The sequence below is a fragment of the Hypanus sabinus genome, chromosome 6 (assembly GCF_030144855.1).
Source record: "Hypanus sabinus isolate sHypSab1 chromosome 6, sHypSab1.hap1, whole genome shotgun sequence".
Classification (NCBI taxonomy): Eukaryota; Metazoa; Chordata; class Chondrichthyes; order Myliobatiformes; family Dasyatidae; genus Hypanus; species Hypanus sabinus.
Window position 1 is genome coordinate 176,454,411 of NC_082711.1, and position 12,626 is coordinate 176,467,036.

The window sequence follows — 12,626 nt, forward strand, 5'->3', positions numbered from 1 at the left end:
ATAGTGTTTGAGCTGTGCCCAGCACACAGTCATGGATATAGAGACAGTAGAGCAGCAGGCTAAGCACACATCCTTGAGGTGTGCTGGTGTTGATTGTCAGCAAGAGGAGATGTTCTTATTGATTTGTACTGATTGTAGTCTCCTGGTGAGGAAGTTAAGGATTCAATTACAGTGGGCAATACAGAGGCCCAGGCTTTGAAGCATGTTGATTAGTACTTGGGGGATGATGGTGCTGTAATCAATAAACAGCAGCCTAGCATCGGCATTGCTGTTGTCCATGAGATCCAGAGACAAATGGAGAGCCAGTTAGATTTCATCTGCTGTAGACCTGCTGGGACAGTAGGCAAATCGCACGGGTCCAGGTACTTTCTCAGGTAAGAATTAATTCTAGCCATAACCAACCTCTTCATCACAGTAGGTATGAGTGCCACTGATTAATAGTCATTAAGGCAACTCATCTTGCTCCTCTTGATGCCCTTGAATATTCCAGTCAGCAGGCTGGGACAGGTTTTCAGTACCCTGCCAAATACAACATCGGGTTACCTGATGGGACAAGATTTCAGTACCCTGCCAGGTACACTATCAGTGCCTGGTGCCTTACTAGGGTTCACACTCTTGAAGGTCTTGAAGGATGTTCTGAGGTCAACACACAAGTGTGCACGATGGGGGTTTATTCTAGTTAGGTGAACTGATGGAAATGAAGGATCTTAAGAGGAGGACAAAACATTCAGCCATAAATAATGACAACCTGACTGGTGTCAAAGGAACCAGGAGAGAAACAGAAAACACAGAGTATATGATTGAAAGAATGAGAGAGAGGAGAAATTAGCAGTAAAATGAGATGGCTCAGGAGGGAGATTGGCTGAAAAAGATATAACTGCAAAGGAAAATATTAAAAAACAGTAGGGTAATATAAACAGGCGGAAGATAAGAGAGAGAGAGAGAGGGTGAGAGAGGGAACAGAGAGAACAAGAGTGAAAAGGAGGAAGAGAGAGAGAGAAGGGAGGGAGGGAAAGGGGGAGGGAGAGAGAGAAAGAGAGAGAGAAAGTGAATGAGAATGAATACAATGATAAAGCAGAATTAGACTGGGCCTTGACAACATCTTTGTATCCTCTGTTCCTCTGTAGCCACAGGTGAGGTCTGAGAGGACTGGAGAATTGCCAGCATTGTTCTCTGCTCACAAAGAACAAACTAGGCTGGTGACTAAATTATATGCTGATGAGCTCTATATCATTCATAGGAAAATTAATGGAGAAAATTCTTAGGGGTATTTTTATTTGCACCTGGAAAATAATAGACTTCATAGGGATAGTTAGCTTGGTCCTGTGTGGGGTAAGTCATATCTTAAAAACTTGATTGAGTTATTTGAGGAAGATGATTGATTAGGGTAGGGCAGTGGATGATGTAGACATGGGCTTTGGAAAACTACTCAACAAAGTCCCTCATGGTAGGCTGATTCAGAAGATTAAGGCACATTGGATCCATGGTAACATGGCAGAGTGGACTGAGAATTGGCTTGGCTCTAGAAGACAATGGGTAGTGGTGGAGGTATATTATTCTAACTGGAGGACCGTGACCAGTGGTGTTCCACGAGGATTAGTGCTGTGACCTCTGCTGTTTGTGATATATATATATATATATGATTTAAATAAAAATGTACGTGGGTTAATCAGTAAATTTGCAGATGGAACAAGAATTGCAGAGTTGTGGATAGTAAGGCGGATAGTCAAAGGATTCAGCAGGATATAGACCAGCTGGAAACGTGGGGAATAACTGGCTGGTGGATTGTGTGAGAGAGCATGGGAGCGTAGCATTTAGCACAATGCTTTACACTGCCAACAGTCACTGATAAGGGTTCAATTCCCACCACTGTCTACAAAGAGTTTGTACGTTCTCCCCATAACTTTGTGGCTTTCCTCTGCGTGTTCTAATTTCCTCCCACATTCCAAAATCACATGATTAAGATTGCGCTATATTAGCGCCGGAAGTGCGGCAATACTTATGGGCTGACCTTGCACAGTGTTGCCCTGTGTTAATTGTTGACACAAACAATGCATTTCACTACATGTTTCAATGTACATGTGACAAATAAAGCTAATTGCTTAAAAATAAATCTGTGCACTTCAAGAGATCAAATCTGGAGTGTTGAAATGGTGGGACCATTTACTGAAAGATCTAAGAGTTTTACTAAGAGCAACAATGCAAGGAAATAGGATGGTAAGAAAGGTGTGTTTCATCATCAGTCAGATGGTGAGTATAAAAGTCAAGAAGTCATTTTGCAGCTGTATAAAACTTCTGTCACACTTGGAATATTGTGAGCAGCTGAGAAGAGTGCAAAAGAGGTTCACCAGTGTGTTGCTGGAATTAGCGAGTATTAACCATTATGAGAGGCTGGAAAAGTTTGGATTGGTTTCTCTGGGGTGTTGAAAGCCAAGAGGCAATCTAATGAGAGTCTATAAGGGAGTTACAGTTCAAAGTAAATTTATTACCAAAGTAGATACTGTTTACGTCACCAAATGCAATCCGGAGGTTTGTTTTCTTGCAGACATACTCAGTATATCCAATAACCACAATAGGATCAATGAAAGTGCAGACCAACAGGATGAACAATCAGTGTACAGAAGACAACAAACTGTGCAAATACAAAAAGAAAAAGAAATAGTAATAAATAAACAATAAATATTGAGAACATGAGATGAAGACTCCTTGAAAGTGACTCCATAGGTTGTGGGAACAGTTGATTGATGAGGCAGGTGAAATTGAGTGGAGTTATCCCCCCTGATTCAAGAGCCTAATGGTTGAGGGATAATAACAGAATACATGGTCAAAGACACTTTTCCAAGGATGGAAATGTCAAATACTAAAGGGGAAAATTTTAAGGTGACATGGAGAAAGTAAAGGGAGATTTTGTGGCAAATGTTTTATACGGAGTGTGATAGCTGCCTGAGTGCTGAAATGAAGGGAGGTAGTGGAAGCAGATACAACAGCAATGTCCAAGAGGCATTTAGATAGGGATATCTACACAGATTATCAAGGCATACAGACAAATATGAAGCTTAAATTTCCTGTGCTGTACTGTTCGATATTTTCTATGCAAGATGCACCATGGAGAGCATTCTAACTGGTTGCATCTCTGCCTGCACAGAATCGGAAAAAAGCTGCACTGGGTTGTAAACTCAGCTCCAGCATGGGCACTAGATCCCTTATCTTTGAGGATATCTCTATGGACTTGCTTTCAAGAAATCTACAACTCACGTTCTCAATATTATTTATCTATTTATTATTTGTGTATTGTTGTATTTGCTCAGTTTGTCTTCTTTTGCACACTAATTGCTTGTCCATCATTGTAGTTCTTTGTATCTACTGCGAATACCTGCAAGAAAATGTATCTCAGGGTAGTATATGATGACATATACATACTTCATAATAAATTTACTTTGAACTTTTGAGCTTTGATTGTCAAAAGATGATGCCTCAAAGAAGCCACATCCATCAGTTAAGGACTCCCACCAACCAGGACCTGCCCTCTTCTCATTGCTGCCAACAGAAAGGAGGTACAGGAGCCTGAAGACACACAGCCAAAGTTCAAAGTAAATTTATTATCAATGTATATGTATGTCATCATATACTAACCTGAGATTCATTTTCTTGTGTTTCTTAACATTTTAGGAACAGCTTCTTCCCTTCAGATATCAGATTGCTGAACTGTTCATGAATCCATGAACACTTCCTCACTATTTTTGCTCTCTTTTTGCACTATTTATTTAGTTTTATACTTCCTATTGTAACTGAGAGTACACAGCCATTCAGTACAAAAAGCTACTCAGGGTTGTAAACTCAGCTCCAGCATGGGCACCAAGCCCTTTATCTTTGAGGATATCTCTATGGACTCACTTTCAAGAAATCTACAACTCATGTTCTCAATATTCTTTATTTATTATTTGTTTTTGTTTGTTTTCTTTTGCACACTAATTGTTAGTCCATCGTTGTAGTTCTTTGTATCTACTGCAAACACCTGCAAGAAAATGCATTTCAGGGTAGTATATGATGACATATATGTACTTTGATAATAAGTAGTAACGTGTTATGTATTGCAGTGTCCTGCTCCCACAAAACAGCAAATTCCACAACACGTCAGTGATAATAAATTCTGATTCTGAAGAAGTGGTCAGTTTAATAAAGAAACCAAGCACAGGCAAATGAAGTCTGAAACCCAACTTTACTGGGAGCTATGAGGAGTTCATCTGTCTAAAACACTGAAGACATTTTCACCGGTTAAATTTACAATTTATTTTTATTAACTGGACTGGTTGAAGTTAGGAGTTGGCAATTAAATTAGCAGCAAAAGCAGTACCCAGTGTCATTACAGAATACAGGAAGTCAGTCACTTTGTGCACTGTACAGAAGCAAATCTACAGCCATCGAGGTGGCAATTTACCAGCAGCAGGGTGGAAGACAGACACTCTACTGGCAACTTGATAATGAAAGGGATGAGGAAGAGTTCAATCCCTTTACTGCCTGCATGTCTGCCTTTGATCGCATGTGTGAAGGCCGGAGGCACAGTACGTCTGATAAAAAGCGACAAACACAATTCATTGCAGGACCTGATGTTTTACTGTATTTACACCACAGGCCCTGATTAGGATCTAATCTGGATCAAAGAATGATGGGTGGAGAATCTGTGGTGGCGCCAGTTCATGGCTGTGATTCTGTATGTGGTGAGTTCCTGATTTCGAGGGCAGGAGGGAGGGGAGGAAGTGGTGAGCAGATGGAAAATACTTAATGGAGTCAACAACAAAACAAAATTGGATAATTTGTGCTTGGCATCTTCTGGCAGTTGGTCCAGAGGAAAGATAGACTGTCTTGTACTTTTATGCAATGCCTTTCAGAACCTAATAGATTACACTATTGAACCTAGTAGATTATTATATCCATCACAGCCAGTGAAAAATTCTTGAACCACGGCCATTACTGTAGACTATACTTCAGGATAATCATCCCATGCAACATCAATCTACAGACCATGACTCTTAGAAACTTGGGCTAGATTATTACTATTTTTTGTGACTGTATGTTTTATTGCTACTGTATTTATACATGCTGTTTGTGCCCTATGCTGTGTATGACTGTTGGTACTGTGGTTTGCACCTTGGCATGTTGTTGGAGGAACACTGTTTCGTTTGGCTGTATTCATGTGTATGGTTGAGTGACAATTAAACCTGACCTTGAACTTCAACAGCTAATCTGACATGCGAGATCCCACAGACATTATCTGATATTGAGGCAGGTCATGTTTTTGTTTATCCATATTGTGGAGGGATACACATTGTCTGCAGCACTGCCGAGAAGTGCAACAAGATCGGTTACATCTTCCCAAGAGGCCAGACAAAATCTCCGCTTTAACAAATTCAACCGAAAGCCTTGGCTTCAGCATTGCACAAGCAGATTTATCTCTGGTTTGGGAGTGAATCACATCCGTTTAACCTGAGTGGGTCTAAAGGTGTGGAAGGTAATGGTTTTATATAAAAGAGCAGGAAACAAAAAATTGATTAATGAGATGAATCTAAGTGAAGCTTTAAAAAAATTATCATTGTTCAGATCAATGCAAGTAAGCAATTGCCTCTCACTATGGAGATCACATCAGGTGTGTGTGTGTGTGTGTGTGTGTGTGTGTGTGTGTGTGTGTGTGTGTGTGTGTGTGCGTGTGTGATCTGTATGCATTTGATATGTTGGTGTGTGTATGTGATGGATGTATGTGTACGTGTGATGTGTGTAGATGTCATATGTGTGCGTTTGTGTGTGATGAATATAGGTGCGATATGTGTGTGTGTGTGTGTGTATATATATATATATATATATATATATGCAGTACTATGCAGAAGTCTGAGGCACATATACCTGTACGTAGCTAGGGTGCCCAAGACTTTTGCACAGTACTATATATTATGTCTTTCCAGTTACCAAATAACACTTAATGCTACTGGGTTAATACAAAGCTACTCCGGTTTCTGTTTCCCAACTACCTTCCTATTTTAACCAATATAGAGTACTTTGCAAAAGTCTTAAATACCCTGGGGGGGGGGGGGAGGTGTGTGTGTGTGTGTGTGTGTGTGTGTATATATAAGTTCCTAAAACTTTCGCACAGTACTCTACACACTACCCATGGGTGTAGCGCCTGTTCCTAACTCAAACTACAGACAGCAATTCACCTCTCCCCTCTCTACTGCAGTGCTTCCAGTATTCCTGGGTATTTACTCCTATTCATACATGTTCTTCTAATTCTATTTATTATTTCAGTTCCTCTGCATTCTCTCTCTCACCAGAGTTTTCTGAACATTATTGCCTTTTCAATATATACTTTTCTATTTAATAAATAAATATATTTTTTTAAAATATATACTTTTCTGCTAATCTCTCACTCTATATTCCTTGCTGACAATTGCCTCCCCTGTATTGCCACCCTTGGTATTCTTTGCTTTACCAGTTCTTCAGCAATATGTACGATAGCATTCTTTTCCCAGATTCTCTGGTTACATGGGGAGGAACTTCTGCGGCCAGGGGATGGTGAATCTGTGGAATTCATTACCACAGATGGCTAAGGAAACCAAGTCATTGGGAATCTTTAAAGTGGAGGTTGACAGGTTCTTGATTAGTAAGGGCATCAAAAGTTACAGAGAGAAGGCAGGAGAATAAGGTTGAGAGGGGTAAAATAGATCAGCCCTGACTGAATGGCAGAGCACTAGATGGGTCAAATGGTGGAGCACTTGATGGGCTGAATTGCCTAATCACCCTCCTTGGCCTTATGTTTGAGTCATTTCCCATGCACGATACAAACATAAAGGAATAAATATAATTTTTCTAACTAGTCTTTTAGTCTTAAGTACATTGTGGGAAGATATAGAAGAGAGAGGGGCTTCTCCCTGAGATCCTCAAATCTAGGGAATGGGCCTCCTGGATCTTTACCTGGTTCATTTCAACAATGTAAAAACAGCCCGAGCTTCTCTCCACTGTCCAGCTGGATAGACAGACTTAATCCGTTCTGTAATCACAGTGTTAGGCCCACCACAAACATCTCCAAGGTCGTCTAACCAGCCTTGGTGATTTCAAAATCTCCCAATGCAACTCTTCCAATATGTCAAGGCTCAAGAGGCAGGAAGTTCTCATTGGCACAAGACCATAAAATGGCTGATAACAATCTTACAGTCTAAATCCTTAGATAAAATGTGAGCATTTAACCGAATATCTCTACCACAGCATGACTCAGGGCAATAGTCATTGGGTTGTGCTGCAGGAATAAAACAGTTAGCCTGACTTACGGCACCAGAGACTGCAACTTTAATTTGGATTCACAGGGTCATTTTCTGTGCAAATTGAAACATATTTTAAATAATTATTAATTCACTTCTTTGTAATTAAAGAACAAAGTTATTTTAACTATTAAAGCAAAAAAGAAGTGTCGATGCATGAGTGGAGATGCTGTACATTTTCCACAATGTACGGAAACAATTATTAGGTTCAGCTCCCGATGATTGAACCACCCTGTAGGCACACAGTGGGCGCAGTCACAAATCGAAAATGATCACTCAGGCAAAATACCCACATTGTATCTCAATATCAGTTGGTACCCAAAGGAGTTCACTCCTCAATGATGGAGACAATGAGAAACGTCGCCAAGTCAGAGCTAGTGCCAATGGAGCCCACCACATTAGCTGTACTGATCTGAGAGTGTGCCAGTAAAGGACATAACCTGTATACTATGTAGATGTGGGAAGCCTGGAGCTCAATGTCTCATAATCAGCGAGTCCTGGGGTCAATACCAGAGGTCAAAGACCAAAGTTGGTAAACCCAGAGTTCGAGGACTGATGGTCAAATCCCCTGGGCTGGCATGTCTAGGAATGAGAGGTCTAATGTCCCCATGTCCAGAGTCAAGAACTCTGGAGGTGGCCTATTCTAGAGCTGGAGGTCTGTCTGAGTGGGTGGGTGGGAGGAAAGGGGCTTGTTTTGCTGCTGTTGAACTTTTAACTTTGTTTAGTTTTGCCATTATTGTTGCCTGTGTACTTCTGCTGAAAGTTGTGGAAATGCTGTGTGGTACCGGAAAGCATGTTGACACTTACAGGCTGCCCTCAGCACATCCTTACATTGGTTGTTAATGCAAACACCACAATTCACTGCATGTTTTAATGCACATGTGGTAAATAAATATAAATCTGAATCTGACAGAACCCCTGAAGCTCACTACATACTGATGGCTTCCACTGAACACATTTCCCGGGAGCAGAGTGAGCACGATACTGTCCTACTGACGGCCAGTATCCATGGGGGTCAAGCTCTAGTGAAGTCAATGCTTGTGGTTATGCTACCTTTGCTGTCCAAGGTGGGTGATTGACTGGGGGTTGGGTGGGTTTCCATGGATCCTGACGCCAAGGTGGAACTTGCCTCCTCAGCTGAAATTAACTGAGGCTAGATATCTTAGTAAATGAAATGAAATGAAGCACTGGGATGGCACAGTAAAGCTACAGGCTAGTGACACAGGTTCAATTCCTGCCACTGTCAGTAAGGAGTTTGAACGCTCTTCTGGTGACTGCCTGTGTTTCCTCTGGGTGCTTCGGTTTCCTCCCACGTCCCAAAGACATACGGGTTAGTAGGTTAATTAGTCACATGGGTGTCATTGGGCTGTGCGGGCTCATTGCACCAGAAGGGCTTGACACCGCACTGTATCTCTAAATAAAACCTCAATGACTGAAAAGTAACAAAACAAACAGGATTTTTTGCCCCCACAGCTGCTGCTCGATCCGCTCAGTTGCTCTGGCAGATTTTTGATGCTCCAGATTCCAGCAATTCCAGCAGATTCTCTTGTGTCTCCAGTAAACCTACCTACAAGGTTAACAGCCAGTTGGTGGGAAGTGAGATTAATCTGAGCGGCTGGGTGTAGACACAATGGGAAATATGACTACCTTTAACGTCACAAATGACTGTGATCCCGCCAAAAAAAAACCGTGGAAAAAATAATTCTGTTTAAATGGAACTAATTTAGACTAGATTTGTCCTCCTCTGCACTGTTGTCACTGGACTGACATGTTTGGCGATGATTCATTCAGCAAACCTCTGCGATGTTGTTTGTGGTCTGTGTGTTGTGGCTGCTCTGCCTGTCTCTAAGAGAAAACTCAGCTCGAGTGAGGAAATCAATGGTTGCAGATTACATTGCCAGCTTCGGATGAGACAGTAATCCTGTGATTGATGCACATTCTCAATCTGTGGCACGGCACAATCCCATCGCGTGTGAGTCTCCAAGGTCAATGCCAATGAGTGTTGGCGGCAGCTATTGTGCCACTGCCTACAGATTATCACAAAGTTTTAGTCTAACACTGAATATAATGTTTTCCTACCAGGAAAATCACAGGCTATTTAAAGGCGCTCAACTCAGTGGAGTGCTAGAGCAGTTTAAAAGTACAACTTTTCTTTTAAAGCCAAAACCCACTGAACAAGTGGCACTTTCCACAGCCCGTAGTGTATGGGTAATGGCCCAAAATGAAGACTGCTTATTCCTTTCTGTAGAGGTATCCTGGCCCGCTGACTTCCTCCAGCATTTTGTGCATGTGAGCAACAGAACATATTGGTAGCCTTGGTCCAGAGACAGACAGATTAGTTCCCCTAAGACCCTTTGGCCAGAGACAAGCAGGTCAGTTCTCCTGAGATCCAAGTCTCACAGTAGGGTGGTCTGTTCCCATGCTATCTTTCCTAGGTCAGTTCTTCTAAGACCCTTGAGCCAGAGACAGGCAGGTCAGTTCCCCTAAGACTCGAATCCCACGGTAGTTCCTCTTTGCTTGAGATGAACTGTCAGCCTGCCTAGGACTCCTATCCATCAGAGAGGTGGTTGTGTGCCGAATACCATGGGAAGTCAGCACTTCAAAAGTAGAGTGACTAAACTGATTGGAGAGAGCAATGATACAGCTGGACATGACATTTTCCAGTGGTAACTTAGAGTAAATAAAGGGACTTTTCAGAATCTTTTACTTTCGGCAATCTCTCCCACCAGAATTCCATACACATTTTTATTTGTTAGATGTTTGACTAGTGATCTCTATTGATCCAGTGTGTTCTGACCACATCACTGGAGCAGTTGGAGCACAGGGACCTCAGAGTCTGGGAACTGACTACTGAGCCGACTGTTTGTAATCAGTTCACCCCTGTGATTCTTGTTGCAACATTGAACGTCTTAGCCGTGAAATCTCCCAGTCATCCTCCCAGCCCCAAGGAGGTTAATAGCAGGATGCAAATGGAGTCAGTGGACAAGTGATCCTTGAACTTTTTAATGTTAGAAACCCCAATCACAGCAATCCACAAAGCGGGAAACCTCAGATAAGAGGTTCCCACTGAAACCCAAAACGGTATCAATTTAACATTCCTAGTCAGGCAACAGTGGCAGATCCAACCCCAGAAATAAAGCATTGCAAACATGAATTAACCGAAAGAACATGAAATAGAGATATATATGTCCCTGATTCAACAGTGTAAATAATCCCTTTGTTAGTATCTCTTTTTGAGAATTAGAGGTCTGGAAAGCCAACTCCAATGAATGATACAAACCATGAACTACGAGTTACAAGTTGTGATCGTGTCCGCCATTCAGGTGACAAGTGTCAGTGCAGTAATTACTGGAGATGGTGAGACAGTGTCCGGCGGTCCATTTTGTTGACCTTGGTTGGCATGGCTCCAATGGCAGGAAATTACTGCGGGAGGGGGTGGAGGGAGGGGAAGAGAAAGAGTAGGAAAGGGTAGGATGAGAAGAAAAGAGTAGGAGAGGATAGGGGCTGGGGGTGAGGAAGAAGAAGGGAGGGTTGTGTGAGAGGGATGAGTGAAGGGGCTTAGTTGAAACTTGTTGGAAAGAGGCTAAGTGGCTGGTTCTCGTTGGTGGGCAAAGGTGACCGGTAGCCCTCAAAGTTGCGTGGGATGCTTCCGCTGGTGGAGCCTGAGCTGTTGCTTAGTGTCTCGATGCTCCCCTCTCGCTGCAGTTCTGCAAGAGAAATGAGAAAAGCCTTTCAAACAACGTGGAGCAGGATAATCAGCAGGAAATCACGACATTGCTCGACACTTCACCCTCCTAGAGACCGGGTAAATCAAGGTTTATGGAGTGACTGCAGAAAACTGGTGAATGATCAGCCTTGATCTAATTGAATAATGGAGCACACATCAAGAGACTGAGAGATTAAAAGATTAGCTTTATTTGCCACATCTGCATTGAAACATCCAGTGAAATGCACTATTTGCATCATCATTTGCAATGTGCTTCGGTCAGCCCAAAAGTGTGACAATGTGTCCAGTGCCAACACAGCTTGTTCATAACTTATTAATTATAACCATATGTCTTTGGAATGCGAGAGGAAACCAGAGCACTGTGAGGAAGCCCACACAGTCACGGGAAGAATGTGCAGACTTTTTACAGACAGTGGCGGGAGTCGAACCTGATCACGTATTGGTGGTGCTGTAAAGAAACGGCATTAACCATGATGCTAGACTATTCTTGCTTCTATCCCTAATATTAAATTCTTATTTCTGAAGGCAGAGAAGACAGGTTATGAATGAACCACCACATGTTGTCCTAATGAGCCAATGCCCAAATGTGCAAGACTAGAGGAAAGGAATAAACAAAAGAATATGGCATCCCCCACAAAATTTTTCACAACCTTAGTATGTACTACAGCTTCAGACGCAATGAAGCTAGCGTTAACCTACAGTCACTGTAGTAAAGAGAGAAAAACAGAAATCAAAAGGAATATAGTGAGATCCTCCAAGTAGCAAGTGAGAAAACAAATGGGTAATCCTAAAGGTTAATTTGCATATTGAATCTGCAGTAAGGGAGGCAAATGCAACATTAGCATTAATTTCGAGAGGACTAGAATATAAAAGCAAGGATATACAGTGCCTATAAAAAGTATTCATCCCTCCTCCCGGAAGTTTTCATGTTTTATTGTTTTACCACATTGAATCACAGTTGATTTAAAAGGCTTTTTTTGACACTGATCAATAGAAAAACTCTTTCGTGTCAAAGTGAAAACAGATCTTTACAACATGATCTAAATTAATTACAAATATAAGTCACAAAATGATTGATTGCATTATTCACACCAGATCATCACTGGTGCAGCCAATTGGTTTTAGGAATCTCATAATTAATTAAATGGAGATCACTGTGTGGAGTCAAGATGCCTCAACTGATTGTAGTAAAAATACACCTGGGGTTCAGAAGGAATATAAATCAGCCATGATCAAATGGTGGAACAAATACTATGGGCCAAATGGCCTAATTCTGTTCCTATGACTTATAATCATATGGACATTAGTGATGCCAGAGCACATTTGTGTGGAAGAATCAATATTGTCCATGGATTCAGAGCATATGGCCCCAAACCTTGACAAACTGTTCTTAATATGCCCACATAACTGGTTGTGAATGAAGTCCATGAGTAGGAAGGTCATTCAGGGCTCATCCTCATTTTTTCAATCAAAGTAAGAAATGCTGGAGCTCTCAGCAGGTCAAACAGGATTAAGAATAAAATTTCAGGTTGAAGTCCTTCATCAGTTCTGGGGAGTCTTGGAGCTGCAACATTAACCCTGCTTCTCTTACC

The 12,626-nt window shown here is 41.7% G+C and overlaps 1 protein-coding gene and 1 long non-coding RNA gene across 4 annotated transcripts in view; one reads left to right on the forward strand and one right to left on the reverse strand.

The window, feature by feature from the left end:
* Positions 1-4,200: 4,200 nt before the first annotated feature.
* Positions 4,201-12,626, reverse strand: part of bcas3 (BCAS3 microtubule associated cell migration factor) — a 915,794-nt gene continuing 907,368 nt past the window's right edge. For 2 of the 3 annotated variants that reach the window (XM_059973657.1, XM_059973655.1), the window contains one exon: positions 4,201-11,014. In XM_059973657.1, the coding sequence (XP_059829640.1) occupies positions 10,866-11,014 (149 nt within the window). In that variant the 3' untranslated portion in view covers positions 4,201-10,865. The remainder of the gene's footprint in view (positions 11,015-12,626) is intronic. The other variant, XM_059973656.1, reaches the window with a different exon arrangement.
* The window catches only part of LOC132396147 (uncharacterized), a 32,734-nt gene continuing 24,737 nt past the window's right edge, over positions 4,630-12,626 (forward strand). Inside the window, exon 1 of the long non-coding RNA XR_009512874.1 lies at positions 4,630-4,718. This is a non-coding gene — a long non-coding RNA (uncharacterized LOC132396147). The remainder of the gene's footprint in view (positions 4,719-12,626) is intronic.